This window comes from Jaculus jaculus, chromosome 10 (genome assembly GCF_020740685.1).
Source record: "Jaculus jaculus isolate mJacJac1 chromosome 10, mJacJac1.mat.Y.cur, whole genome shotgun sequence".
Taxonomy (NCBI): Eukaryota; Metazoa; Chordata; class Mammalia; order Rodentia; family Dipodidae; genus Jaculus; species Jaculus jaculus.
In genome coordinates, this window is record NC_059111.1 from 64,556,924 (window position 1) to 64,584,525 (window position 27,602).

Genomic DNA, 27,602 nt, shown 5'->3' on the forward strand with positions numbered 1-27,602 from the left:
TTCGAATAGGTCTACAAAATAAAAACCAACTTCACTACCTTCTGACCAGCAGTGTAATATTTGGGGAGTGCTTAGCATTCCCTGTATCAGCAATGGGCCACTTTGCAAAGCACACAAATTTCCTCCAGTATCCAGTTCAATGAAAAAATTAAACATATAATTTGTGACAAGGTGACAAAAATAATAATTCCCAGGTGTGAGATCATTTCCAGGGATCTGAAGATTTCCCCACATTCCTACAGGAAAACTAAGAAGGCCTAACGTGGATGATTTCCCTGAGAAGTCACATAAAAAGATGGAAAACGGGAGATCTAATAGGGTTTATTCTTCTAGAGGGCTGTGGTGAGGGTGGCCAGAGCCCACAGTTAGTGTTCTTTGTTTAGTACTTTATTTATAGAGTGAAGAAGACAGAGATAATGAGCATGCCAGGGCCTCCGGCCACTGCCAACAAACTCCAGAGACATGTGCCACCTAGTGTAGCTGGATTACATGGGTACAGGAGAATTGAACTGGGGTCCTTAAGTTTGCAAGCAAGTGCCTTAACTGCTAATCCATTTCACCAGCCCATTTTGTGTTCTTTCTCATTACCTACTGTCCTTGTGAAGACATGTGAGCAGACCCTACTCTCCTATTTTCTGAATGAGAAAAAAGAAGGCAGCAGTCTGCTCTCATGCACTTTTAGGAAGTGCTTTTTGAGTCACATACAATGTTGTAGATATTTTTCTCATTGGTAGGACAAAATGCCTGATATAACTTACAAGGAGAAAGGACTCTATTCATTGTTTAAGAGGCTTCAATATACCATGGCTGGCCCTCCAGTTTGTAGGCCTATGGAAAGACATCGTCAATGCAGTGGGAGATTGTGGTGGAGGCTGCTCACCTCATGGTGGGCAAGAAGCAGAGGGGAGCAGAAAGACACTAAGGATTAGGTGAAACTTTCCAATTAACTCAACCCAGCGAACTTGCATCAGTGAGGTCCAACCTAAAGTTTTCACTATCTCACAATAGCATTCCCAGCTGGAGACCAAATATTTATCACATAAGCATGTTGAAACATTTCATGTTCTAACCAACACACACAGTTACATTATTGAAGACTGAGAATTATAGTCATTTAAATGAAAGGAATTTTTTTTCATTGACAAATGAGGTTTTTAAGTATACCAAGACTAACTGGATAATGTACTCTGAAAAAAAACTAACTCTCAAAAAACTCACTGCTGTCCCTTTTTTGTTACCAGTAAACACTATCATGACTCTTGGTGTCCAAATTTAATGTCAACATTCATTCTTCATCTAAGATCACTATGGCCTTAGAGTGTGGCAAGGGGTTGAAATGATGGACTAATCTTTCCCATGATGTGATGCAAGATGGCCTGTCAGAGCTCACAGTACAGAGCTCTGTGGAAGACAGTGCCGATCAGCAGTTTTCCTTTGTACACAGAGGCCACGGTGGTGCCTTGTAGCACTGTGCCATTTTCAGCATAAACCACAGTTACTTGAGGTTCTTCTGTTAAAATATTCTGGATTCGAAGCACCTATCAATGAAAAAAAAAAAAACATGAGGTTGATGTTTTTATGAAATGAGCAAAATAAATCCTAAACATAAAATCTTAAACACAATTTGTCCCTACACCACATTATTTCATATCATTGCATAAAAGTTACATTGTTCCAAAATTAAGATACTGGTTTCTCCATTTGTTATCTGTCAGGTTTTGATCACGTGGTCTTTAATAATAGTAGACAGTACACAGACCCATAGGCACTACACCAAAGAAATGTATACAAGCAGCATAGCCTCGGCATGAGATATTGGGGAGCAGTGGGAACCACGGTGAATATGGGAGGATGACAGCAACAAATGGTTATGGAATTCACATCTGTTTTGTGTACTTTCAGATAGCTTAGGAACTTGGATATTTAGATTCACATTTTTTGAGTTTGTTTGTTTTTGTTTACAGGCATAACCCAGACTAGCCTTAAACTCATAAATATGTTGCCTCAGATTCTGGGGGCTGAGATTACAGGGTAGAGTCTGGTGATTTCTGGTTTAAAAATGTCATCAAAGGAAAGCAAAAGCATGACTCAAGAAACACCACTGCTCTCTAGCACACTTAACCATGCTTCTGAGCTTAAGTTCCCATCTCTAAGTAGATGATATTTTGTAAATTCAGTTTCCTTAGCTTAGCTGGGAAATTTGATTGCATTGTCAGAAACTCAGTGGTGCAGTAAATTCACCCTATGAAAACAGCTAATAGTTGGTCCTTTTGGATGACAAAGCAATTTTATATGATTCAACCTAATGTGAAGAACATTATATTGAAGCAGGGAACCTGGGTCATGTTTTGCATCTTTCACTTACAACTTGTGTCTCATCTGCAGACAAAGGTAGGAGAGACTAGACCATTTTAAAACTCCATTTCAAGTAGGATAAAATATAGTGACTTGAAGAAAGGACACCTACATCACAAAACACCCAATGTGGCAGTCTAGGAAGTCCAGTGACTAGACAGAAAAGCGTCAAAGGGAGAATTCAGTATGACCTCATTAACACATTTGTTTCCAAAGACACATGTCTTGGGAAACTTATTTAACATTACAGCATGGTATACCTTTGTTCACTAAGCCTCTTGTTCACAAAACTAAATCTTCTAGAGGCCATGCATTGTTATTACTTCTGCAATTCCTTACCAGAGTCACCATTAGAAAGGAAGTGCTCTTCCCCAGAATAATTCATCAAATCCTTGCTCTAAGGAGTGACTCCAGTTCATCAAGAAGCTAAGAAGCAAGAACAAATCTGACTCTGCCTTCTGCTCAGTTCTTTACACCAAGCACTCAACAGCATAAGTTTCCTCAATTCTATTAAATATAAGTTTAGCAAGCCTAATAGCTAAAACCTAGCAAAAGGCACAAAGGATTGCCATTAAATGCAATCATAATTTCCTGTGAGCCTGAAGATGAGAGGCTTAAAAGCAATGATGTAATTGGAAATACACATAGGAATTTTTTTAATACAGATGATATATGGTTGTTCCCCCCCTACACACACACTTGAGTAAGACTGACAAGCTGAGCTTTAAAAGTACTCTGCAATAAAGAAATATGTCAAAATAATATCATGTGTTTGATGCAATAACATGTAGAGTTAGTACATACTGAAAAGTGGCAGATAAATTATAGTAAATATTCAAATACCCATGGCAAAGTGAGTTTCCAATTCTTGCTGTTTGCAGGGCAAGTAATTGCAAAATAATGTACTGAATAAAGACGATGGGAAAAAAGACAATAAACAAAAAAATAAGATCTTTGAATACTGTAATTAAGGTGGAAGTTTTACCAGCCATTCCTTAGGACTCGTTTCCACACTGCCTTGTATGAACACAGTCAGACTCCTGTGTTTGTGAGTTATATCTGTACAGATCCAGCCAACCCCAAATGGAAAATATTTGGTGGGGGCAAGATACATGTTCATACTGATCTAGCATAGGCTTTTTCTTCTCGTGCTCTACTAAATACTACAGCATAACTATGTGACTTTTGCACTGCATTAGTTAGCATAAGTGATCTAGAGTGATTTAAAATATACAGGAGGATGTATGTAAGTCACGTGCAAATACCATAGTGTTTATATAGGGACGTGAGCATCTGCCACAGGAGTCTTAGGAGCAATCCATCACAGATCTTGAGGGAGGCTGTGCTGTAACTGGGAAGGGAGAGCTATACAGGAAAGCCAGAAAGGAATGGTTAACCCATAGCAGTGTGCTCCCATTGTGTTTTAAAATAACTGTGAATTCCTAAGCTGGAGAAACTCAACTATTGCCTGGTGCTGGATGTCCTCATTTTAGCCCTTCAGAGCCACCATTAACTCTGCTCTGATTTGGTGGGCCCTCCCTGGGTCTTGGCTTATTGGAAGACCCACAGGAAAAGAAGGCCTGAGAGAGGCCTGGGCTAGCTATGCCACAGCCTGTCCACAGCATGGCTACTGGTTGGCCATAATCCTCAGCCACTACTTCCTTTCAAGTGACCATCTCCACATACCACACCACTCTCTTTTGGTTGAATGTCTGTTTCATTTTTATTTTTTTCCAATGCTTAGGGTTGCCTCTAGGGCCTCATGCATGTCAGGTAAGTGCTCTACCACTGAGCTACACTCAGCCCACCAACCCCTTCTCATTTTGCCTGTGGTGGCCATTTCCTGCCCCCTTTCTCTAGCTTTTCATTGCTGCATTAGCCCCACTGACAGTCCTCTAATATGGCCACATCTTTTTAGACAGTCTTTTTAATAAATTCTCAAATTATTCAATTTAAATGTGCCATCTGTTCCTTGCCTATACTCTCACTAAAATCCTTTTGATTCCTCATCATTTACTTCATCTATAAATGGCCCTCTTTTATTTTGACATAGAAGTGAAAATTAGGTTTTCAGTTGCAGAACAGTGTCTGGAAACAAGTTTATTGATTCAGTTTACTTTTCAAACTAACCTCTGAGCCAGGGGGACTCTTGGCGTCGTAGAAGAAGATCTTCATCCCATTGGGATGGCAACCAACCCAAAGATCCCCTGTCGCAGGATCCACAGAAATGTTATCCACAAGGGTATTGAAGTCAAGAGACTGCCAAGATGAGTAAGAAGAGAAGACCACAGACAAAATGTGAGGAAAGTGGGAGGTGACACAGCAGTATGTCAGGAGAAACTACCCCCCTGTTTTGAGGCTCCACACTGCTTGCTGTTCCTGGGGCCACAATTCTGTCCCGTTTCTACTACACAGAGAAAATGCCTGTGACATTCATCTGTGCTTTGTCAGAATCCAGGGGAGAAGGGGAAGAGGGGCAGATTTGGGAAGCAAGTAATGACTCTTAGCAGTTAAATCACTGGTACATGAACCTAAGATTGTATATTTTTTTTAAAAAAAGGTGCCATATAAAGCAGTTCTTTGTCAAATGGCATATGCAAACAATGCTTGTACAAACATTCCAAAAACAACCAGGAAATATAGCTTCATTTCTGATGAGAACATGGGTGAAATGTAGGCTTATTCATAGCTAATCATAGGCTGCACAGCCCGAGAAGAAACGATCACCCACAGTCTAATTTTTGTTTTGAAGTTGAGGAAAAGTTTGTTCTTTCGCTTTCTGGTGTTATTCCACTCCCTCTTTTCCTGCCATTTCTTCTCTAGATATAAGCTGCAAGCGTGTGATCACTGCAGATTGCTGTCGAGGCTTTGTACCAGGATCATAAATAATAGCAATGATTCTTAATTCCACCATTCATCATCTTGGCTGCCTTCTGCCTGAAAGAAATCCCATCTATTTGTTTACCTCTAACTCTCATTGGAGAAACAATATCTGCTGTGTACCTCAGAGTCCAGCAGACTTCAGTATCCAGGGACCCTGGAAATAACTGATGGTGACTCATTGCAAAGGCCAGAGCATGGGCAGGCTGCAGCAGTATGCCACCGCTGCCCTCTGCTTCCTACCCAAAATGAGAGCAGTCCCCACAAGTCCACACAGGGATTAGAGGGCTTAGGCAGCCAGACAGAGCTTCATTCTCACTGATAGGCAGAATTGTCACCCCTGAGACTGGCAAGAGGAAGGATTAGTCATAGGAGGCTGCTGGGCAAAGAGCCCCAGTCAATACCTGCTGCAGGCTGTCTCCAGTCCCCAGCCACATCCATCCAGTGGCAGTTCACCACTGGCATGCATTAGTTTCTATAAGTGGTGAAAAGATGTGGTTCACTGTTCTCCAAAATAATATAGGCAATAGTGAACCCTATGGTGAATGGACACCTGCTGAGGAGACAGATGGAGGCTGGAGTGGAGAAGGACGCAGAAGCCTGAGTTTTCATTCACTCAGCACACAATCAGCACTGTGTGCACCTGGAGATCAGTGAAACACCAGGCTGAGGCAGTGCCCAGGATCCAGCAGGAGCCATCCTGGGTCTAGAAATGAACTCCTGTCTTGAACATAGGAAATTCCCCACCAGGGAAATCATTATGATGGGAATGTGGATCAAGTGCCACATTGCCACAAAAACAAGTGGAAGATTTTCCATTGCTGAGCCAAGGAAACAAAAACAAAACAAAAAAAATTAAAAATAAAGAACTAGAGGGTTTGGGAGAGCTTAGTGGTATAGTGTTTGCCACTAAGTGAGACTATCAGTTCAATCCCCAGTAACAGCAAAAAAAATTCTCTCAGTTTTTTTTTTTCACTATTAACACCCTGTTTTCAGAGAATTGAAGCTCACTATAGTTGGACTAATTCATTAACTAAATCTTAACACCTTGGGGAGAAGAGTTATTTTTATTGTGAAGAAAGGCATTCAACTCAGTGAGGTTAGGTGCATTCACAACATTCACAATGCCGTGTAACCCCCAGCAGTGGCCATCTCTAGAGCTTGTCATCAACCCAGATATAAGCTAAACAATTCTTCATTCCTTGGCATTCTTCAGTAATCACCATTCTACTGTTTCCATTGATCCTTGATGTAATAACAAAACAACAACAAAAAATTAAACAAAAACTTTTTTAAGGCAAAGTTAGCTGGCCTTAACCTCAGGATTATCCTGTCTCAGATTATAGGCATGAGCCACCATGCCCCTAGCTCCAGGTACTTAAAATAGATGCAATGATGTCTGACCTTAGATGTCTGGCTTATTTCACTTCACATAATGTCTTCAAGGTCCACCCATGTTATATCCTTCCTCTTAGCAATTTTTTTAATTTTTTTACTTATGATGGCAAAAGAGATTATGGGTATGCCAGGGCCTCTTACCACTGCAAACAAACTCTAGTACTTTGTGTCTCTGGCTTTATGTGAGTACTGGGAAACTGAACCCAAGCATTGCAAGCAAGCACTTCTAACCACTGAGAAATCTCCCCACCCTTCCTTTCTAAGGCTGAATAATATTCCATTGGATGAGTATACCACATTTTTGGCAGGCCATAGGCTCATCCTCTTTCATTATAAATTGAAAATTATCCTCAGCTACTTTGCTAAATTTCTTGGCTCTCTGAGATATCAACTGATATTAATTAATAACCTTCAAAAGAATGAGTAGCAATACATTTGAGAGGGTGGCCTTGAGAGATGTCTTGGTCTGTTACCATTAGTGGGAGCCAAATCTCAAACCATGTCTTGGATGGTAGAGAGCACTAGCATTCTGTGCTGAGCATATATTGAACTGAATTTTATTATGAAATCCCTTAACTTTCAATTTACAGACATATCTATTGTTATAAGCACGATTTGTTTTTATTCCCTAAGCCAGTCTGAATGTGTGAAATTTCATTTTTCTACAGCTAATACAAGGCCAGCTCTGCCAATGATTTTTAATGTCAAACATGATGTTACATTTGCTGTTGCTTTGAGGCAATTTTCTGCAAGTGAGGCCCCTTGTGACAGTACCTGAGATGTGCTGACAGGAAAAGTCATAGATTGATAGTGACAGTGCTTTATGCTATGGGTATGGGGTGTCAGGAACATAGTGTCTCTTTGCTTTGGGGTGGCTTCACAATGCTCTGTCTTGCCTTCCCTTTGTGTTTTTAATCCTTCTGACCAAAATTTTGAGCCTAGAATTAATGAAGGTAAAAGATGAACCCCTGATGCATACCCATCCCCAGTATAGTAATTTAACAAATATTTGTTGAATGCCTACTAGGAGTTAGGAACTTGTTCAAGAATTAGCAGAAAAATGTCTGTCCTGGTGGGGCCTACACCCTAGTAAGTAAGGAGTCAAGTAAAATATGTACTGTGCCATTAATACATTCTAAAAGCAAAAGACAAGGCATAAAGGAGACAAGAAACATGGGTGTGAACAGAGCTGCAAATGCTCAAGACGTGAGGGAAGGCCTCATTGAAGATATGCCCGTCAAAGCTGGAAGGAGATGAGGGACAGCCATGGGGCTCAGGAGGAAGATGTTCTGAGCAGGAGGTTCAGGGCACGCTGCAGAAGTTTCAGGAACATAAGCAAGCAGGAAAGGCTCATGGTTGCAAAAAAAGGTGGTGAGTACCCACGTCACCCAATAAATGCTGTGGACATGCGCCCATGCAACAAGTTCACTGGTAAATATAATCTGAGATTATTTAGGATGAGTGAGGAAAGAAGGGAAGGAGAAAGGAAAGAAAAGAGGGAAGGAAAGAAAGAAGGACTTGGAACATAATCTAAACTCTAAAAAAAATACCAGAGCAGGGCTGAAGAGATGGCTTAGTGGTTAAGGTGCTTGCTTGCAAAGCCTAAGGACCCAGGTTCAATTCACCAGGACCCACGTTAGCCAGATACACAAGGTGGTGCATGCATCTAGAATTCGTTTGCAGTGGCAGGAGGCCCTGACATGCCCATTCTCTGTCTCTCTTTTTTTTTCTCTCTCTCCCCACCCCATCTCAAATAAAAATAAATAAATACAAACACCAGAGCAAAAAGAAAGTTTCTGCAGCCAAGTGAAAATGAACAGCGAACCTAACGAGCTGATGACTCTTAATAAAGGAGTGAAAAATTAGTTCTCACCTTTTCCAATTAGACAATCCCTTTTTCCTCACTTTTAATTTCACAAATCAATTAGAATCTAATTATCACTCTCCAAATTTACAGTGTTAATACATCTTACCTTCAATAAAGTTAAAGTCCAATTAGCATGCTTTTCATACACATGGATCTTATGGGCCAGCAATTCAGCTATATAGACATACCTTCAAAGAAGAAAGAGCTACATCAGATTGCTGGGAGTAAGGCAATCCAAAACGTTACATTGAGCTGTAATGACTCTGCTTGGGGTAGAACTTTGCTCAGAAAGTGGAAAATGGAGCCCATTTCAGAGCATGCTAAATTCCAAAGAGCTTGATGAACTTATGGGGCCCAAAGGGGTTGAATATTGGAAAAGTTATTCCTTAAGGTGGAAAGCCACTGATTCTGGATCAGTCAGGAGGGAGCTTAGTGCCAACACCAGCTCTTAGTAACAGGGAAGAAAAAGCATTGTGTTTTCTTGCCCTTGATTTGTCAATCCAGCAGTAAGCCCATGGATCTGCAAGCCTGCAGGTTGTGAGTTCTCACTTGGAAGCATCAGGAAAGCCCCGTGGCCTGTTTTAAGCTAGAGAGAGAACAAGGTGTTTGACCTAGACAAAGAGAAGTCTTTCTCCCCTGCTGTCACCTGTGGCATTAGTGTTTTGCCCGGGGTGCAATGCCACACAGTATAAAGGATCCTGGCTAGACTAGGCACAGTGCAGCCTAGACCAAAAGGAAAGGTGAAGTCTCAAATCTCCTTTGTGTTCAAGGATAATATGACAACTGACAGCTCTATGTTACTCTGTTACTAATGCTCTGAAATTCTTGATGCTACAAAATGAGGGAGAATATAGATGAATAGGTTTGTTTGCTTGTTTCAAGGCCGGATCTCCCTCTAGCCCTGGCTGACCTTGAACTCACTTGTTGCCACAGGCTGGCTTTCAAATCCATGGCAATCCTCCTACCTCAGCATCCCAAGTGCTAGGACTAAAGGCTTGCACCAACTTGGCTGGATGTTTAGATATTTTTAACATTTAAAATAATGTTTTTATTATTGGGATTAATTGTGAAGTTTATTGTATGAACATACTGCATATGGTCATATTCCCATCAGGTTATACTCTTATGTTCCGTCTCCCCAGAACCCATTACATTGAGAGCCCTCCTAAGTCGGGTTATCAGTATTCATTGTGGGATTATGAATGCACAAGTCAGTCTGTGTATGTTTGTGTGTGTGCACGCACACACACGCATGCACATGAGATTAATGCCTCAAATAGATTTTATATGTCTATCAGTGCAACCCGAAGTGTGGTCCCAAGCTGGTCAGTGTTGGTCTATGAATTGCTTATTACTAGACCAACATGAGACAACCAACCACATTGCTAAGAATGCTGCTGAGTTCAGCTGACCCTTCCCCACAGTAAGACTATGTGTGTGTGCACGCGCACACCTGTGCATGCACTGAGACAAGAGATTGACATTGGGTGCTCTCCTTGGTCACTCTCCATTTTATTTACTAAGGCATTGTCTTGCAGTTGTACTCAGAGCTTGCTGATTGGAATAGTCTAGCTAGCAGCTTGTCCAAGGGATTTTTGGTTTCTGCCTCCAGAGCCCTAGGATTACAGGGGTGCAGCCACACCCTCTCAGCTTATACATGGGTCCTGGAGATCTGGACTCAGCCTCACAGGGAAACCCTGTATCAACTGACCTATCTTCTCAGCACCCACAGTAAGACTTTATTTTTTTTAATTTTATTATATTTATTTGAGCGAAAGAGATGCACACAGAAAGAGAGAATGGGTGCACCATGGTCTTCAGCCACTGCAAACAAACTCCAGAACTACTTTGTGTGTCTGGCTTACATGGACCCTGGGGAATCAAAGCTGGGTCTTTGGGCTTTACAGGCAAGTGCCTTAACTGCTAAGCCATCTCTCCAACCCAAAACTTTTTTTTTTTTTTTTTTTTTTTTAATGAGAGAAGCAGTGCTTTGGTTTACACGTTGGTGTAAGGCCTTTATATTGTCACAGAATAGCACTTAACATATTAGCAATACCATTAGACATCCAAAAATCTTCCCTCAAAGCAAAGTGATTTAGTAATGTGAAATATTTATCATAGTTTCTCCATCATCTTCAAATGTGCTTTTTTTCTCAAATGGAAATACAGTATACCTTCATAAAATAGAAATTTTGATTTGATAGATTTTTACCTCCAGAAAATTAAGATATTTTGCATCACTCCTAATTTAATCTTACTAAGATAACACAACAGATAATCATATTAATTAGAAAAAGACTAAGCTCTAAAAATATATAATGAAAGCCTGAGTAAATCTATTACATTTCCAAAAGTATACATACTTGCCATCGTGTGAGATACTGATGCCATTAGCAAAATCAAATCCTTCTGCCACCACGTGAACTTCATCTGGACTATAGTAAACAACATAGGACCATGCTATACCCAAGTAGATCTCCCAGGATCGCAAGTATGGGTCAACAAAATAGTGATCATTTGTGGCATAAAAGCTCTCAGGTCCTACAGCAGCAATATCGTTCACACTGCAATTAAAACAGACACATCATATGGACCTGGGAGGGTATTATACACTATATGATTATAAATTGGTGTTCATTAATGTCTTGTCTTAAAGTCAAAACTTGGGATGGAGACTCACACTAGCTGGGTGATGCTGAATTACTATGAAGTCAGACCTAGCCAATCTCCAAGGATATTAATAGGACTTCAATAAAAATCCCAGTTTTATCAGAAAGGTAGTACCGTGTGTGTGTGTGTGTGTGTGTGTGTGTGTGTGTGTGTGTGTGTGTACTCAGACATGTAATTAGGCCAGGAAGCACTACCAGGACAAGATGCATCTGTTCACATGGAATTGACCCCTGTCAGTCTAAGGAAAGTATTGAACTGGAGCCTGGAGACCTGCACTGTAGTGCAAGCCTTTCTATCAGCCGTTTAATCTAGGGGGAAATCACCCTTTTCCCATGCTGAGGGGGACCTCAGTTTCCTTATCTGTGAAAGAAGGGTCATGGTCCGCTCTATCTTACTGCCTTAAAGTTTCTGTTTCTAAACTCTGAGAATAAGAATGTTCAGAAATAGGATGCTTGGCTTTTTTCTTTCTGATTAGGATTCTTTCTTTGTTGCTAAAAATGTAAGATATATGAGTCTATTTTTCTGGCTTAATAGGTACAATAGCAAACACATAAGTGAGTCATTCCTTGCTGATTGAGGTGAAGGAAGTTCCCGGGGGCCATGATCTGAAAGAAAATTATCTTTGCTCTGGCAGAGTGTGTGATGGTCAGTGCGTCAGCTCTGACGTACATGGCTTGAGCTCCAGGGAGAGGAAGACAGGCACACACAGCCTTAGCTTTCTCATCTACACAGAGAGCTTAAATGATTTTCCCTAAAGCCATATGGCTCATTAGTAAAAGCTAAGGGTCGGAGTCTTCACTTGTGGAATCACAGTGGGAATTACAATGAGACAATGCCATTATATGCTTTGCAGGGAGCCAGAGTAGCTAAACCCTCAATCAATGGGAACCACTCTGTTATAGGATGAAAAAAAAAAAAAAAACAGTCCAGGGATTTAGAATTCGTGTGGACAGGTTTCAGACATCAATCTACAAGCTGGTTTTATTCTTTTAAAAGCAAACTTCAGAAATCAGTATGCTTTATTATCATTTTCTGTTCTTCATAAGAAAAACAGGAGCTGAGGTTTAGAGCAATTGTTTTGAGATTTGATGGACTGAATCTGACCCTGCTGGCTACCATCACAATGCAGGGCTACATAGGTCATCCAACCTTGAGCCACTACTCCCCTGAATCTCCATGTTCTCTTGATAACTTGGAATGTTGCTTAAGGCTGGAATGAAATAATAAGTATAAAAGTCCTTTCACCATTCCTAGTATAAATAAATGACCAATAATGGCCACTATATTAGTAATAAAATGCTTACTGTAGTAGATTTAGTAATTGGAATATTAATATTAAAGAGCCCAAGACTACAAAGGCATGAATACACAGGACTAATCCTCTAGTGGAGAGAGCCAAATTCTATTTAAGTGTAGCACTCTGATGACTTAGTCTGGATCTATCATGATAAAACCACAGATTTTCACAACTGGCCTAGAAAATAAATACTCCAGCTCTGTAAAATTGGCCAAATCTGAAGTTTCCAAGATTAAATGGTAAATAAACAAAATAAGTCTTCCCCATTCCATGTGTCTCATAACACTAGTTCTGGATCAGGCTAACAGGATTAAAATAACAGCCACATTGTATGTGCTGCTATTGTCATCTGAAGCAATTGCACCAACATGTTAGGCCTCAAAAAGTTTTAAATCCACAATGGATATAATAACAGCACCCAATTAAGAAGGTATTTGTAAACAGTGAATAAAACAATCTGTTTAAATCAGTTGATGCAGCACCTGACTCAAAGCTAAAACTCCTTCCACTATTATTACTGTTCTTATCATTTTCCTGCCTCTCCACTTTGCACAGCTGTCTCTGTGTATGCTATGCATTCATCAGATGCTCAGTGATCTCATTCTCTCTCCAAAATATAATTGCTGAATAAATGTATGAATAAACTCTTCTACCTCCAGTCTATTCCTTGTACTTTCTCTCATGTTACAGATATAGAAGACCTGAGCCTTGGTTTCTACCTGGTCACTAATTAACTGGTTAGTCCTCATCCAGTAATCTAATTGCTTTCCACTCTTGGATTCCTCACCTTCAAGACCTGTAGGTGAGAGAGAGGTGAAAAGGGAACAGGAAATACAGAGTGATGTCCTATGTGCCAACAGCTTACTAGGAACTGCAATGAATACAGATTTAGATTTACCAATATGGAGGTGGATGAAGGCTATTGTTAAATTATACAAGTAGAGTTTGGGGTTCTATAAAACCTGTTTAGAAGCTTTTTGGAAGATAGTGTCATCAGTTTGTGTTAAATCTATCATCAGCCCTACAAATCAATTTTCATAAGCCACATGAAGAAGTTGACTTCATATTAGGTTAACCAAGCCTGGGATCCTCAAGGGTCTACCTTTCCCATGTATTGCACTGTCAAGGAGTCCGACTGTTCCCATAGAGTTGCTACTACATAGATAGTGCACAACCCAACAACAGAAGGTGTCATGCAAGAACACCTTAGACGTAGTGTCTGTGGTCTTCTCGTGCAGGAATACACCATCCACCTAGCAAGATACATGATGAAGGGAAAAGATGGGCCTTCTGTGAGGAGCCCACGACTTCAAAATACTCTACCAAAGAACATTTGGATGAGTTTTTGAACATTAGAAAGAAGTATTGAACCTTCCCTGACCAAAATAAAACATGGATAAGCTGTCCTTTGTGGCTACAGAAAAATACAAATGTGATACATTTCAATACCTAGGCAAAAGTTCATGTGTAATGGTTTTCAGATGCAAAAGTGATTTTTCTTCTTCTTGAAATTTAAACACCTCCACGGTGGAGTCGAGGGCTGGATGGTTTACCACTAGTAGGTACACAGCTCCATCTGAGAGAAGATGAAAAAAAAAATCAAAACATTAGTGGATCTCTCAGCTGTCAGCTCTGTCTCCCTAAGGCAATTTCAATCCACTTCCACCTAGTACTTAGGATGTCAGGTAGATGGAATATTTTCATCTCCTGTAGAGAGAAGCACTTTTGATTGTGCCAAAGAAAAGTGGCTAAAGGAAGAACAAGCGACAGTGTCTAAAAACTAACAGGGAGGAAAAAGAAAAAAAAAAAAAAACTGCTAAACTTGAGAACATATCACTGACAGACCCTGAAATGCCAGGGGCTGAGGGCAGCCTTCTTTGCAAGTGCTCTCTGCCTGCCGTGAGTCCAGGTCAGAGGGATGAAGGAGTGGCACTGCAGTCGGTGTGATTTATACAGGAAAAGATGACAAGTTCCACAAAGAGAACAGCCAAGAAAGGGTGTGAGACTGAAGGGCATGAGGGAAACTGATGTAAGTGGTCAAGAAGGTATAAGCAGGGCTGATGAGAGATGTGAGGTAATGCTCTTTGCCTTAAGGAGAGTGAGCTGGGCATAGTGACTCACACTGGTAATCCCAGTATTTGGAAGACTGAGGCAGGAGGATTGCTGTGAGTTCAAAGGCAAGCTGAGGCTACTTAGTGAGCTTTAGGACATCCTAGGCTACAGAGTTAAATCTTATTGAGAGAAGAAAGAATGAAAAAAAGAAAGAAAGAAGAACGGACAGAGGAAGGAAGGAAAGAAGTAAGGGAGAGAGGAAAAGAAGGGAAGGAAAGAAAGAAGGAGGAAGAAAGAAAAGAAGGAAGGCAGGAAGGAAGGAAAAAGGAGAAAAGAAAATCAGTGAATGTTTGGAAACCTCTAACATAATCAAAGTTGTGTTTAAAAGGAAACAATGCAATATTTAGCAGGTTAAGCTGAAGAGATTTGACCAGAAAAGCTAGCTGAGAAATTTTCTTATTAACTTTCTTATTAACAGGCTTGTAGTATAGTCGCTGTTAAATGTTGCAAAGAAACAATAATGTAAGAAAAAGGATAAGGAGGCATTTTCATGGGAGTTGGGACCTTTTTTCTGATGAGATACTGTTAGAGTATAGACCTAAATAAAGCAAGAGAGCAAACAACATGAGTATGTGTGGAGAGAACATTTTGAGCTAAGGGAAGAGGCATTTGACAAGAAGTATCAAAAGACCCCAGTGATAACTGAGAAATGAAAGGGTCAGAAACAAATTCAAGTGAGAATTAAAACCAAGATTCACATTTTCTGCAGCAGTAGATTCAACATTGAGGAATGAATGCAAATATAATATTCACAAAGATCCATGTATAAGAATGTTCATATTGGCACTGTTTATAATGAACCTAAAAGTGGAAACAGCCTCAATGTCTATAAGCAGATGAAGTATATTCTGGAATTCCTTCACACCTGTTTTTCACAGCTGAATCCAGAACAACCCTGCAAAACAATTCCAATCATATTGCCACTGGAGTCCAAGACAGTGTTTGGAGTGACAGCCATTTATACAAGGATTTGTATAATGCTACCCCATTTTTATTTTAAAACGTAGGCACATGCCAAACATCATATTTCTTTGCACTTAAAATATTTTAAAAGTTAAATATAATGATGATGGCTGAGTGTATGGAGACTCCACAGAAATAGATATATACATACATATATGTACATGTGTATAATCATTTTTGACATTTTAAGTTTAAAATGGTGACAGATATGAACCCAAGCAGAATTGTCTAATAACTGTCTTCAGAAATGGAACTGATGAGAAAATAATATTAATAATCCATATCTGGGGATAGGCTCCTTAAATATAGTCAAACATAGTGACACCAGTTTGAAAGTTCTGAAGTAGCAAAAAAGATAGAGGTGGTAAAAGACTGAATTGAACCTCTGAGGAAATACTTAGAGAATTAGCAGTGACAAGACACAGAGCAGGGAGAAAGCTGTGGTGGAGCCAGAACCTCACAGAAAAGCTAGAATATCATGGAGGAATGGTGTTCTTAAAGGAGAAAGTGATGAAGTGGAAGGGAGGAAGGATGAGAGAAAGGAAAGCAAGACAGAGGAAGGAAGAGGAGGGAGAAGGGCATGCAGAAAGGAAGGGAGAGGAAAATGAAAGCCGTTAATAAGGGCATCACTGAGGATTCTCAAGGCAGAGATGTGTAGTCACTCATGGTGAGGACAGTAAAGGAGGGAGGGCTGAGCATGATGGGCCCATGAGGAAGTAGAGACAATGGGTTCTGACGTTCAGTGGATTTTGGTCACTTGGACAACTTTTAAGAAGTACTACTGGGCTGGAGAGATGGCTTAGCGGTTAAGCGCTTGCCTGAGAAGCCTAAGGACCCTGGTTCAAGGCTCGATTCCCCAGGACCCCCATTAGCCAGATGCACAAGGGGGCGCACGCGTCTGGAATTTGTCTGCAGTGGCTGGAGGCCCTGGCGCCCCCCCCCCCCGCCTCTTTGTCTATTGCTGTCAAATAAATAAATAAAAATAAACCAAAAAATTTTTTTAAAAAGTACTACTGCCCAGGACAACAGAACCTTAATCTATGGGAGTAAGGCCTGGGCACTGGGTATCATAAAGTTCCAGGTATTTCTGTGTGCAACTGAACCTGAGGATTATTACATTGAATAAGGAAATGGCAGCCATTAGGAAGTATGGCACAGAGGCATAAGAGGTTACAAGCGTGGTTGTAACTATCTAAAGAAGAATGAGCATCTAAACACCAAACAGTCCCCCGCGCACAAGGGGAGTGTAAAGCAGTGAGGCTGAGCACAGCACTTCCTGTCACCAGGTATTCAGGGGGCAGATGGCTTAGGGCAGGAAAAGCTATGCTTGTAAATGCCTGGGTCTTTCCAATTGTTTAAAATGGAAAAGCTGTAATGCTGAAGGCTGAGTGTTATACTACTGTAATTACAGAGAAAATGTAAATATTGCTATTTTATGAAATCAACAAATCTCAACTACTTAGCATTCTCAAGCAGTTAGATGATTTTAATATTGGTTAATTAACACAGAGGGTACATTTAAAATCCACGAGCATTATTCATGGTTGGCTTTGGTTGAATAAGAAGAAATATTCACTGCTTCACTGCTTAGCATGTTTTTAATTTTTTTTTAATTATCTTTTGTTTTATTAAACAGTAAATGTTGTTACCTTCATCTGTGAATGTGCTAATCCCATGGGGATTAAATGAAGATAAATCCAAATTACTTCCTTTAATTTCCAGTTCTAACACAGCTGGGTCTTCCTCATTCAGGTCCATCAGAAGTATTTTTCCAGGTTTGTTTGGTTCAAAGCTCTTTATTCCTGGATATTTTAAACCCTTAAAAACATGGGAGAGGAAAAGCAGGCACATTACCAATAGCCCACACGCTGACAGGGCCACTGAGTAGAGCTTGTGTCCCACTGTCTCCTCTGGACCAAAGGCCTCTTCTCCAGCTTGTGTGAGAAGTCCACAGACATTCTGGAACAAAGTGCTTCTCCAATCTACCACACACAAGTCCACTCCTCACAGCCAAGTCCTGCTTGAGCATACCATAGCTTCAAGCCTACCGGAAAGTCATTTCATCTGGAAGTCAACATTGGTATGTAGAAGGTGTAGGTGAAAGACCTAATTAAATTGCCAGTCCTAACAAATGTTCTAGAACACAGCTGGATGCCCACACTTACAGTACTGAGGAAAGCCAGGCCGTTAGGCAGTATCTCTAAGTCTTCAGCACCAGTGTCTGTGGAGAAGGGAAGAGACTTCAAGTTACAGCCAGAAGCTGAAGGACTTCTCACTTGAACATGGGGCTACATATTAGCTCTTCTTTGATTGGTCACAATAATTCATGCCATTCAATTACATGAATGCAATTCTATGGGTGATTATTTATTTACTTGGTATTTTTAAGACAGGTCTCTTATAGCCCAGACTGGCTTCACTTTCACTATGTGAAGAGGTCCTTGAATTTCCTTTTGTCCTGCCAACCACCTCCCAAGCGATGAGATTGCAGGCATGTACCACCACACCTAGCTTGATGATATAGAAATCTAAAATGTGCTAATGTCATTGACAAGATGATTACAATGTGCACTTAATATAACTGTTTCAAATTGATAGGCTAAGACTTTTTTCTCAGAATCTGAAATCTCTTATGTAAAGTTCATGGGAAGTTACGAAATATATAAATTATATGAATGTTTGGAAAGAGTTAATATTTTTCTAAAAATGCAGAAAAAAATTACAAACACATACTTATACTTCATCATTCCAAATCAGTTAAGTACTGAAAAACATGAAACAAGTACTTTACAATAGGGATACTTAACAGATGGCATGTGCAATTACTCTTAAGTATAAATATGAGTAAAATATAATTCTTGAGTTAGTTCTAATTTAAATATATACATGTTAAATTTCAATTAATCTAGAAACAAATGAACTACCTAACTCATATTTTAATGGAGTGCATTTTTTTTAAACACCCAGTGATGTTTACTAGAAAATACCACATTTTTAAAGAGAATTTGTGTTGTAAAATGCCTGGCCATGTTGAACAACACTAACTAATGTCTTCTTGACTAGATTTCTAAATTATAGTCAACTGTGGAAAAATAATTCTAAAAAAACAAGCCCCAAATTACTACACAACCACAGCATAACACAAGCATGGATCTAGAGCCAGCTGTCTTCTCATAACAAAGCTGGTTGGTTGACCACATGGGGAGTTGAGCCCTGGGATGCTAGGCTAGGGGTAGTTACCAGCAACTGCTGTTGCTCTGCCCTTATTATCTTTGCTGACTGGGCCTTACCTCCCACAATGGAGGCCAATAATTACTTTCCCAGCTTCCTTTGCAGCTAGGCCCCAGCCTGTCTGACGGCTCTGACTAATGAGCTCTAAGGGGAAATATGCTGAGAGCTTCTGGGAAAGGTTTTCCTTTCCAACATTAAGAGAGATACATGAGGAGAGGCCTTGTGGTAATTACAAAGACCTGTGGGAACTTTTATTTTTAAAAAATTATTTTTACTCATGGTTTTAGCTCCTTCTTCTTGTCCCCTTTTCCTGGATCCCCAGGTTTTTATTAGCATGAAACCAGACATTGTTCTGAATATGGTTTTTGCTCTGTTGACCAAATAAAAACTAATCAAAACTGCAAACATGGTGGCAATAGTATCAAAAGACATGGTATTTATAATTGGCTCCTTACTCTACTGGTTCAATGTTGTATTTTTGAACAAAATTAGCCGGGAATATTAGTAAAACACACAGTGAGATAATATATTGGCACCTCAAATGAGACACATTTTCATCTTGCATACATACCAATTCCTTTAACCAAATTACACTTAGGAAGGTCCACTGGTACTATTTCACGGAAAGCATTGAACCTTTTTCTGGGAAGGAGAAAGAAATAAAGCACACATGAAACCACTCAGAAGGTATAATTAAGCTGCAAAAGTAACGTATGAAACTTCTCTTTAATTGTCCTTTGGCTTTAGTACAGCCACCGAGTTAGTGACCATGGCACCTGTGATTCTACCAGACCAGTGGGGACCTTGGAATACAACATATAGATGAAGGAGGACAGTTATGGCCCCAGCTGAATGACAGACACACAAAAGCCACAGTCAGTGTCCACCAGGCTCTGTGCACTTTGGCCAGAACAGGAGCTGCTTGGTTGGCTGTGAAGACGCCTCCCTGGAGTGTTCGGTTGGATAGCAGCATGGCTCTGGCTTATCCCATTGATGCTTGAGAGCTGCTGACAGATGGGCCTCCTACCTATGTGCACTGGCTGGCTCCACAGCCCAAACTGGGCATCTGCTTTCAGATGCGGTACTTCAAAAATGCAAGTGTGTTTAAAGGATGTGCAACTCCAGAAAGTCATCAAGGCCAGCCCGTGGGAAGGCATCACACACATATGCACACAAGTGTAGGCAGCTGCACACCCCCATGCACACACATGCACGGAAGCAATTTTTTTTAAATCTGAGCACATTATCATCATGGGGGAATATTTGAGTGAAAAAAAGAGGGAGAAATGAACAGATGTGAGGAGGAAGCAGCAGCAGGCTGCCTAAGCAAAGCAAAGCTTTTGATGTGGCATTTGAAAGAAACAGACCACAACAGTAGCACAGCCAAGAGATTAAAACAACAAATGTGTAACTTTCAGAACAAATGATATTATATAGTCACAGGGAGTAGTTACAATCATACATGAAATCTTATTTGGCTTATGATGAGAAAATTTTTTTTTCTTGCCTTCCTGGCGATTTAGTCTCACAGAAAAAAAAAAAAATAGACCAAAATGAATGAACACACTGAATAAAACTCTTACAGGATGCAAAAAACAGGCTGGGGACATGTCTCAGTGGATGAAACACTTCTCACACTTCCCAAGTTCAAACCCTGTGATAGTTACATTTTGATTGTCAAGTTGATCAAATCAGGAATTAAGTAAGAGACAGGCTTCTTGGGCAAGTCTGAGAGCATTTTCAGAAAATATTAACTGAGGGAGGAAGACCTTCCCTGAGAGGAGGCAGGTGTTTCAGTGGTGGACTGTACTTAAAGAAGCTCTGAGAGAACACAGGGTATTTTGCCCAGCTGCCTTTGCTACTCACTAGTCCATGTATCTGCCCGGTTGTTGCTACCCTTTGTGGGCAATGGAACCTGACTTCATCAGTCTTCCAACATGGAGTGAAGACCAGCAGCTCTCCAAGAACCTTCCAGGCCTTCAACTGCTAAAGCATCCAGCCTTGTGGACTGAAGAGCTGCCAGATTCTCAGACATCCCAGCCTACAGACAGCCATTGTTGGACTTCCCAGTCCATATCCTGTAAGCCAATCTCATAAGGCCCCTTTATAATATATATTCATTTTATCAGTTCTGTTCTTCTAAAGAATCCTGACCCATACAGTCCCCCAGCACCCACATAAATGCCAAGTGGGTATGGCCACTTGCCTATAACCCTCATGCTTGGGAGGTGAGAATGAACTCCTCCCAGCAAGATGGTTAGCCAGACTAGCCAAATCAGCAAGGCCTGCATTCACATGAGAGACCTTGCCTCAATGAACAAGGTGAACAGCAATGGAGGAAGACACCTCACACCAACCTCTGGTCTCCACACATTACATATGTGTGCATGTACATGTGTCCCCACACACATGCAAACACACATGCAAAGAATGGTAAGAATTTGAGGTAACTGATCTTGCATTTGTTCAGAAAATAAAAACAGATAATCCTACCAATCAATTCCACCCCTTGAGGAGAATCTGCACTGACAGTGTATCTCAGTGATCTGCTTTATAAAAGATTGTCTTCATGCAAAACTAGAGTGGAGAACCATCAGTATGGGTGCAGGAGAAACAATCATGATTGAATCTATGAGAAAGGTTGGCCTGCAAGGAGACTTTGGCTCCCTGAATGACAGATATGTTATTAGAAAGGAGACTCCAAAGAAAGTTGGGACCTACCCCATGACCTAGGAAACTAAAAAAGACATTTCAAAAGTGGAAAATTCAAAATGTCAGATCATAATCTGACATTGTAGTCATAAAAGTTTAGGACAGTGAGGGGATGGTGAGATGACATAGTGGATCAAGTGCTTGCTGCTCAAGCTGGAGTACCTGAGTTAAATCCCTAGACCCCACATCAAAGACCAGAACCTATGGTAGCCTACTATAACCCCAGTGCACTGACGCTGATGGTTAAACGGGAAATAGAGAGAAAAGAATTTCTTAGAAGCTTGGGGCAAGCAAGGCTGTTGCAGTCCGGTTCGCATTGCTGGTAGAAATCACCCAACAAGAGTAGCTTCTGGGAAAAAGAGATTTATTTTGGCTTACAGGCTTGACGGGAAGCTTCACGATGGCAGGGGAAAATGATGGCATGAGCAGAGGGTGGACATCACCCCCTGACCAACAGAAGGTGGACCACAGCAACAGGAGGCTGTGCCAAACACTGGCAAGGGGAAACTGGCTATAAAGCCCATAAGCCCGCCCCCAACAAAACACTCCCTCCAGGAGGCATTAATTCCCAAATATCCATCAGCTGGGAAGCTAGCATTCAGAACACCTAAGTTTATGGGGGACACCTGAATCAAACCACCACAAAGGCAAAGAACAGCAGAGTGAGAAGCCGAAGAGAGATGAACCCTGCTTCAAATGAGGTGACAAGCAAGAGTGGTTCAGAAGGGATTCAAAGATGTGAAATCACTCAATGGGACAAAACTTGTGAAAAGAGCCAATCACTTTTAACTCAATCCACACAGGAAGAATAAGCGTGCAGCCTGGCTCACAGGTTTCAATGTGATTGATGGGTTTGGACACAGAAAGGCCAAGCTGCTCAGCTCTTGTTCTACTCCAAGCCCATTCCTCATGGACGGTGATCTCTACTCTGGTAGAACAATCACATTTAACTGGAGTCCAGGGAAGGCAAGATGGCATTAAATGAATACACCCAGTTGCTCTGGGTTCCAATTTGTAGCACAAACTAGTCATGTCTCAGCAGGGTGCCACTGCTTCCACAGTTCAGGTCTTTCTCCCACATGCACATTTAACCCTCAGACACCTCCTGAGTAATTTTCCTTATTTAAAGGTGACTAGCATTCATTGGCTTTCCAAGACCATGTAGAGATGGAGTAGCTAAACAAAGACTAGAAGACAAACACATTCAACCCACTAATGGGGTACAATTGACAAGTCTACTTTGAAGAGCACCTGATGACTCAGCTGCCTGCATTCCTTTGTTGATATTCTCAGTTTATCAGGAGATAGCTTGCCAAAGCCTTGATCAAGTCCAATGTCCCAGATCATTCATACAAATAATGCTCAGTGACTGAGGTGTGTTCCTGACTCACAAGCCTCACATCCTCATCCAGAAATCAGATGAACTTTACTGTGAATTATTCTATCCAAATAGATGTGTGCTCCCTGCCAAGGAAAACTATACTTTCAGCTATGAGCTCACATCTACATGGACATATGAAGAACCAGTCACCACTTCAAGTCCATTTTTGCTAACCACATTTTCCTCATTCAGTGTTTCTTTAGGGAGCCTATGGTGTATCAATCACTTGTAAACACACTTCCTCATTTAACCTCTTCACCACTTTCAAAAACTGGGTTCAAATATAGGTGAGGGCCTGGAGAGATGGCTCACCAGTTAAGGCATGTGCCTGCAAAGCCTAATGGCCCGTGTTTGATTCCCAAATACCTACGTAAAGCCAGATGGATAATGTGGCACATGCATTTGGAGTCTGTTTGCAGTGGCTCAGACCCTGATGCATCCATTCTCTGTCTGTCCCTCTTCTATCTTTCTCTGTTTGCAAATAAATAAATAAAAATATTTTTAAAATATATAAGTGAAGCTTGGTGTGGTGGTCACTTTTAATCCCAGCACTTAGGAGGCAGAGGTAGGAGAATCGTGGTGAGTTTGAGGTCACCCTGAGACTACATAGTGAATTCCCAGTCAGCCTGGACTAGCACGAGACCCTACCTCAAAAAAACCAAAAAAAGAAAAAAAAAAAAAAAAATATATATATATATATATATATATATATATATATATATATATATATATATATACATACACACACACATGAATGGCTAGAGAGATGGCTTAGTTGTTAAGGTACTTGTCTGCAAAGCCAAAGCACTCAGGTTAGATTTCCCAGTACCCATATAAAGCCAGATGCACAAGGTGGCACATGCATCTGGAATTCGCTTGCAGTGGATAGATAAAATGGGGTACACCCATTTTATCTCTCTCTTTCTTTCTCTCTCTCTTCCTCTCTCCCTCAAATAAATAAATAAAATATCTGAAATATATAGGTGAGAATGCTGAGGTGCAGAGAAGCTAAGCCATTTATATATGGTTCCTTATTTTAAAAGGTAGAGTTGTGGGGCTGGAAAGATGGCTTAGCAGTTAAGACACTTCCCTGCAAAGCAAAAGGACACAGGTTCAAATCCCCAGGACCCATGTAAGCCAGATGCACATGGTGGTACATGCATCCAGAGTTCATTTGCAATGGCTAAAAGCCCTGGCACACCCATTTTAAGTTGCTCCCCCCCCCCCACTGTCTCTAATAAATAAATAAATAAAATAATTCCTTTTTAAAAAGGCAAAGTTGGGACATGGAATTAGGCATCACAATAGTAGGCACTCTGTTCCCTATATCTCTTGCAGGCCCCTTTGCATTTGCTCCCCCTTTACTACTCCAAGCCCTTTACATCATTACCTGTGAGGCAGACCCTGCTCCTGACCTCCATTGCTCCCTCTGTTCTTTAGTGCTGGGACTAGAAACTCATTTGTTCATCCCCATGGGCTTTCATGTACCTATCTATCAAGTTCTTTGGCATGCGGCTGGTCTTGTTCCCTCCAAATACTGAAACTGCTGAATAAATATAAATCTATATATATAATATCTCTCTATTTATATATAACATATTTTATATATATATATATATATATATATTTATATATACATCCATATATATATCTGCTTGAGCCTTAGGGGTTTCCATGATGAACATGGCACTTGCAGAAAGAAGGGACTCCACAGATGTCTCATGAATTCTGAGCTGTACTGACAGAGGCTGAGGGGCTGGAGTGGTAATTCATCCTTAGCCAGGTTACCAGAGAGTTATGATAATGCTCAAATGTTGTGATTTCAATATGAAGTGCTCCCCAAAGGCTCATTTGTTGAGGTCTTGTTCAAGGTACAGTGCTCAGAGAAGGAGCTTTGAGTAAGCGATTGGATCATCTTCTATTGACCTAATCATTAGATACATCCATTGATGGATTGATAACTGAATGGACTATTTGAAGGTAACAGAAACTATGGAAGTTGGGGGCTAGTTGGAGGGAGTGGATCACTGATGGGCTGCCCTTGTTCACAGCCTCTTCTTCTGGCTGGCTGTCTCTACCTCCTGGGATGAGCAACCTCGTCCAGCAGATGCCTCACCACCACAGCATTCTCTTACACTAGGCCCACTGCAATGGAGGCAGCCACCCACAGACTGAAGTCACTGAAGCCATAAGCCAAAAGAAATCTATCTTCTTTAAATTGTATCTCTCTGGTTTTTGTCACAGTAACAGAAAGTCTGACTAACACATCAAGTGTCATTCATTTAATATCCTTAGTGTATGTTTGGGATCATATATGGCAATTATAAAATCTAATGATTACAGGGAGCTTGTTATGTGCCAGATTCTATATCTCCTACAGTGATATGGATTACTATCCCATAATTTTTAGAAAGAGAAACTGATTTGAATTTTCTTAAGATCACAATGGTAAAATGAGTTGAAATGAGATCATAACCAGGTTTCCAAGAATCCATCACCATCATTTCCCATACAATGTGTTGCCTGGAATGGAGAGTGGGGAGGCAAAACTGCATTGAGAGATTAATGCCAGCTTTGTTGTTTCCTCCTGAAGCAGAAAACAGAGTGATTTCACACTTGAAACTGGCCTAGCTTGGGATGAACCCCTGCCTGGCCCCCACATCCCACACCCTGGCGCATGTCTGGGCATTCCCTGGACTTGCACAGCACATTCCATGCAAAGTCACACGCCAGCAGCTTTCCCAGTTCTTTTCTCCATGCAACTCCCACCATGGAAGCTCAGGTAATCCCCACAAGAACAAGTCCCGCCCCCCAAGCTGTGCCTGTATAGATTCTTTAGAGTCCACTTGCCAGCACAGGTCCACCTCTGAAGTAGAAGGCTGGTTTCCTGATGCAGGTCTCAGGACATCATTGCTTCCCTGTTCTTCTTCCCCCTTATCACATCTGTGGTCTTCCTGATGCATAGCTGCTTCATGTCAAAGTCAGAAGCTGGTCTTAATTGATGCTTTGGCAGGGTTTGAATGTCCTGTACAGAACACGGGTCCATGGACTTCTTTGCACGGTGAGGCTTTGGGGCTTCTGGACAGAGGGTGGGGATTCCCTTCCTTCTCTTCTCTGGCCTGCTTCAGAAGGCTCTGTGCTCAGTCTCCTTCTGGAGCATCTCCTCTGGCCTCACAGCATCCTGTGCTCAGTGAAAATCCACACCCTAATTTTTATACCATTTCAAAGCCCAAATATGGGGCCTATGAATATGGCTCAGTGGGTAAAGAGCTTGTCATGCAAACATGAGGATCCAAATTTAGATTTTCAGTATCCATGTAAAAGCAAGACTTGGTGCTGACTAACTGTAATCCCAGCACTGGGGAATTAGAGATGGGAGATCTCTAAGGCTTACTACTCACTGGCTAGTATAGGTCAATGGGTGAGTTCTAGATTCACTGAGAGATCTTGTGTCCAAAAAGTAAGGTGGATAATGATTGAGGAAGACAGCTGATGTTGACTTCTGGACTTCATGTGAATGTGCATATACTTGCACCTGCACACATGTGCACCTATATGAATATGAACACACTTACATACATGCATACCACATTCATGCATGATAATCCCAACTCATCAACTGATTGTAGCTAACATTTTTCTAATATTTAGTGATTTCAAAAATAACAATTAGAAGACAAATTACCACAACTTATAAAGCATCATTCTGAGAGTAAACTTCTAATTAGCCTATAAGTTCATATGATTTTTAAGCCAGAATGGCCTACTTTAATTAATATTTTACTTCAGAGCAAATAACACGTTATTGACACAGCCTTTTAAAGTTGGGTGATCTCTACACTTTAAACTCCTAACCTGCTAAAGGTCACGATGAAACTTCTGGCACTTTCTTAAACCCCCACCCCTCCCACAACATTCTGGTGCACCGTTCCATGCTCTGCAGGGAAGCAGGCGACCAGTGTGATTGACAGCCATGCCCCAGGGTCTGTGTATCTTCCCATATGAGCTGGGGCTACCAGGTCCAGTGTACTGACACTGCTAAGGTTTGGGGATGGAAATCCACTGGTCCAAGATTCCATACTCATGGGAAACTCAAGTGCCTGGTGTTCTTTTCCTCTTGGGAGGCCCCCAGTAGAACGAGCAAAGTTCTCTCTACCTGGGCCAGTCCACATGAAGTCTCCTGTCGTCCCTCTGCGCTCTCAAGCTAAGACTCTCCAAACCAGGAAGGTTTATGCCACAGGGCTACAGCCAGGGAGCCCAACACAGCTCTTTTTCTTTAATTTAGGGGGGGGGGGGAGAGAGAGAGAGAGAGAGAGAGAGAGAGAGAGAGAGAGAGAGAGAGAGAGAGAGAGAGAGATTGGGACTGTTTTAAATCCAAATTGAGAAGTGACTCTGTAGCAGATCAGCTTGGACCTACCCCACCTCAGACCTGATCATCACTATGTTTACAGGTGGCACATCAAAGATGGACAAAGGAAGCCCTGTGAGATGTGTTTCTTCTCACAGCGTTTGCAGAATTGCTGGGAAAGCCTGGAGCTAGCTGCTTTGAGGGGTGCAAATGCTCCTGGAGCTGCACTTGCGGTGGGGCTAAGGGGCTGCATCCCTCAGCCCAACCCAACTTACTGGTAGGAAGACTGGTGGTTCTTGAAGAATGCCAATGCCAGTCCCACGAGGGTGAACATTATCACCTTCGCCATGGCCTCAGGACAGCAGCGTGGACGGGCCTTCACCCACAG

At 41.3% G+C, this 27,602-nt stretch overlaps 1 protein-coding gene across 1 annotated transcript; it reads right to left on the reverse strand.

Moving 5' to 3' along the window:
• Positions 1-1,193: 1,193 nt before the first annotated feature.
• Pon1 (paraoxonase 1) lies at positions 1,194-27,602 on the reverse strand. The gene is made up of 9 exons (XM_004656209.3): positions 27,490-27,602; positions 19,345-19,415; positions 17,708-17,763; positions 17,192-17,360; positions 13,917-14,043; positions 10,864-11,064; positions 8,607-8,688; positions 4,486-4,614; positions 1,194-1,538 (listed from the first exon to the last, which is right to left on the reverse strand). Exons 1-9 carry the CDS (start codon positions 27,561-27,563, stop codon positions 1,380-1,382), a joined length of 1,068 nt encoding a protein of 355 aa, XP_004656266.2. The 5' UTR covers positions 27,564-27,602; the 3' UTR covers positions 1,194-1,379.

What these genes read in the sequence shown, in the direction of transcription:
- Pon1 (XM_004656209.3), bottom strand. Translation starts at nt 27,563, where the DNA reads ATGGCGAAGGTGATAATGTTCACCCTCGTGGGACTGGCATTGGCATTC. An exon ending in GCCTGGCTTTCCTCAGTACT is followed by an intron (nt 17,361 to 17,707) that starts GTAAGTGTGGGC and finishes CATGTTTTTAAG; the next exon opens with GGTTTAAAATATCCAGGAAT. An exon ending in GGACTTTAACTTTATTGAAG is followed by an intron (nt 4,615 to 8,606) that starts GTAAGATGTATT and finishes TCATCTTGGCAG; the next exon opens with TCTCTTGACTTCAATACCCT.